This window comes from Eimeria mitis, genomic scaffold (assembly GCF_000499745.2).
Source record: "Eimeria mitis Houghton genomic scaffold, Emh_scaff110, whole genome shotgun sequence".
Lineage (NCBI taxonomy): Eukaryota > Apicomplexa > Conoidasida > Eucoccidiorida > Eimeriidae > Eimeria > Eimeria mitis.
The window spans coordinates 8,351-9,470 of record NW_013567588.1 but is presented as its reverse complement, the minus strand read 5'-3'; the positions used below and the strand labels follow the sequence as shown (position 1 = coordinate 9,470).

The following is a 1,120-nucleotide window of genomic DNA, read 5'->3' as shown; positions in this document are numbered from 1 at the left end:
CTGAAAGAAGGGGCGGCACAGCGCACCCCATAACGAAGAGGGGTCGATACAAATGCATGCATCAGCAGCAACATGGCTTGACTGCTGCAGCAAGCTCTCTGGTGCTGTCCCCCTGAGGCTGGCCAGCAGCAGTAGCTGCGCCAGAGCCACTGCATGCAACGGCAGCAGTTGCTGCTGCTGCTGCTGCTGCTGCTGCTGCTGCGGCTGCTGCTGCTGCTGCTGCTGCATCAGCTGCTGCAGACACAGGGGGCCCCCTTGGGGGCCCCCAAGGTCCAGCCAGCACAGCCCTTTACACAGGGGGCAACCCGCAGCAGCAGCAGCAGCAGCAGCTGCTGCTGCTGCTGCTGTTGCTGTTGCTGCAGCAGCAGCAGGAGTTGGAGTATGTTCTTGTTTGTTTCTGCTGCAGCAGCTACAAAGAGAAAGATGAATTGCTGCTGGGGGGCCCCCAGGGTACTGCGGGGGGGCCCCAGGGTACTGCGGGGGGCCCCCCGGGGAGACAGCTGGGGTGTATAGGCAGTAGAGACGAAGGTCGTTGCAGCCAGATAAACGGAGACAGCAGCGCCAGCAGCAACGCCCCACACCTGCTGCTGCTGCTGCTGCTGCTGCTGTTGCTGCTGCTGCAACTGGCGGTGGAGGGGGTGAGGGGGGGGTTGCTGCTGCTGCTGCAGCAGCAACATCAGTTGCTGCTGTTGCTGCTGCTGCAGCGCGGGCTTCCGCTGCGGTCTCCATTGCTGCTGCCTCAGATATTGCTGCTGTCGTTCCCGCTGCAAGTGCAGCAGCAGCAGCAGCAGCAGCAGCAGCAACAGCAGCTGCAGCAGGAAGGCCAGCAGCAGCTGCTTTTGCTGCTAACAGCAGCAGCAGCCGTCTGTGTGCTGCAGAAGCGGCGAATTAGCTGCCCCCAAAGAGATACAGGCAGCAGCAGCAGCAGAGCAGCAGCAGCAGCAGCAGCAGCAAGAAGGAGAGTCCCTTAAGGTGCAGCAGCGCAGCAGTAGCAGCAGCAGCAGCAGCAGCAAGAGTTGTCGTTTGGGGGGCCCCCAGTGGAAGGGCTTGCAAACAAGGGAGAGAGAGAAGATCTATGAGGGGGCCCTGGGGCCCCCCGATCTGCTGCTGCTGTTGCTGC

General features: G+C 62.3%; 1 protein-coding gene across 1 annotated transcript in view; it reads right to left on the bottom strand.

Annotated features, from left to right (window-relative positions):
• Positions 1-729, bottom strand: part of EMH_0082350 (uncharacterized protein) — a gene marked incomplete at both ends in the record, with an annotated part of 2,474 nt that extends 1,745 nt beyond the window's left edge. The window contains one exon of the mRNA XM_013494297.1: positions 3-729. Within this exon, the coding sequence (XP_013349751.1) occupies positions 3-729 (727 nt within the window). The remainder of the gene's footprint in view (positions 1-2) is intronic.
• Between the last annotated feature and the right edge of the window lie 391 nt (positions 730-1,120).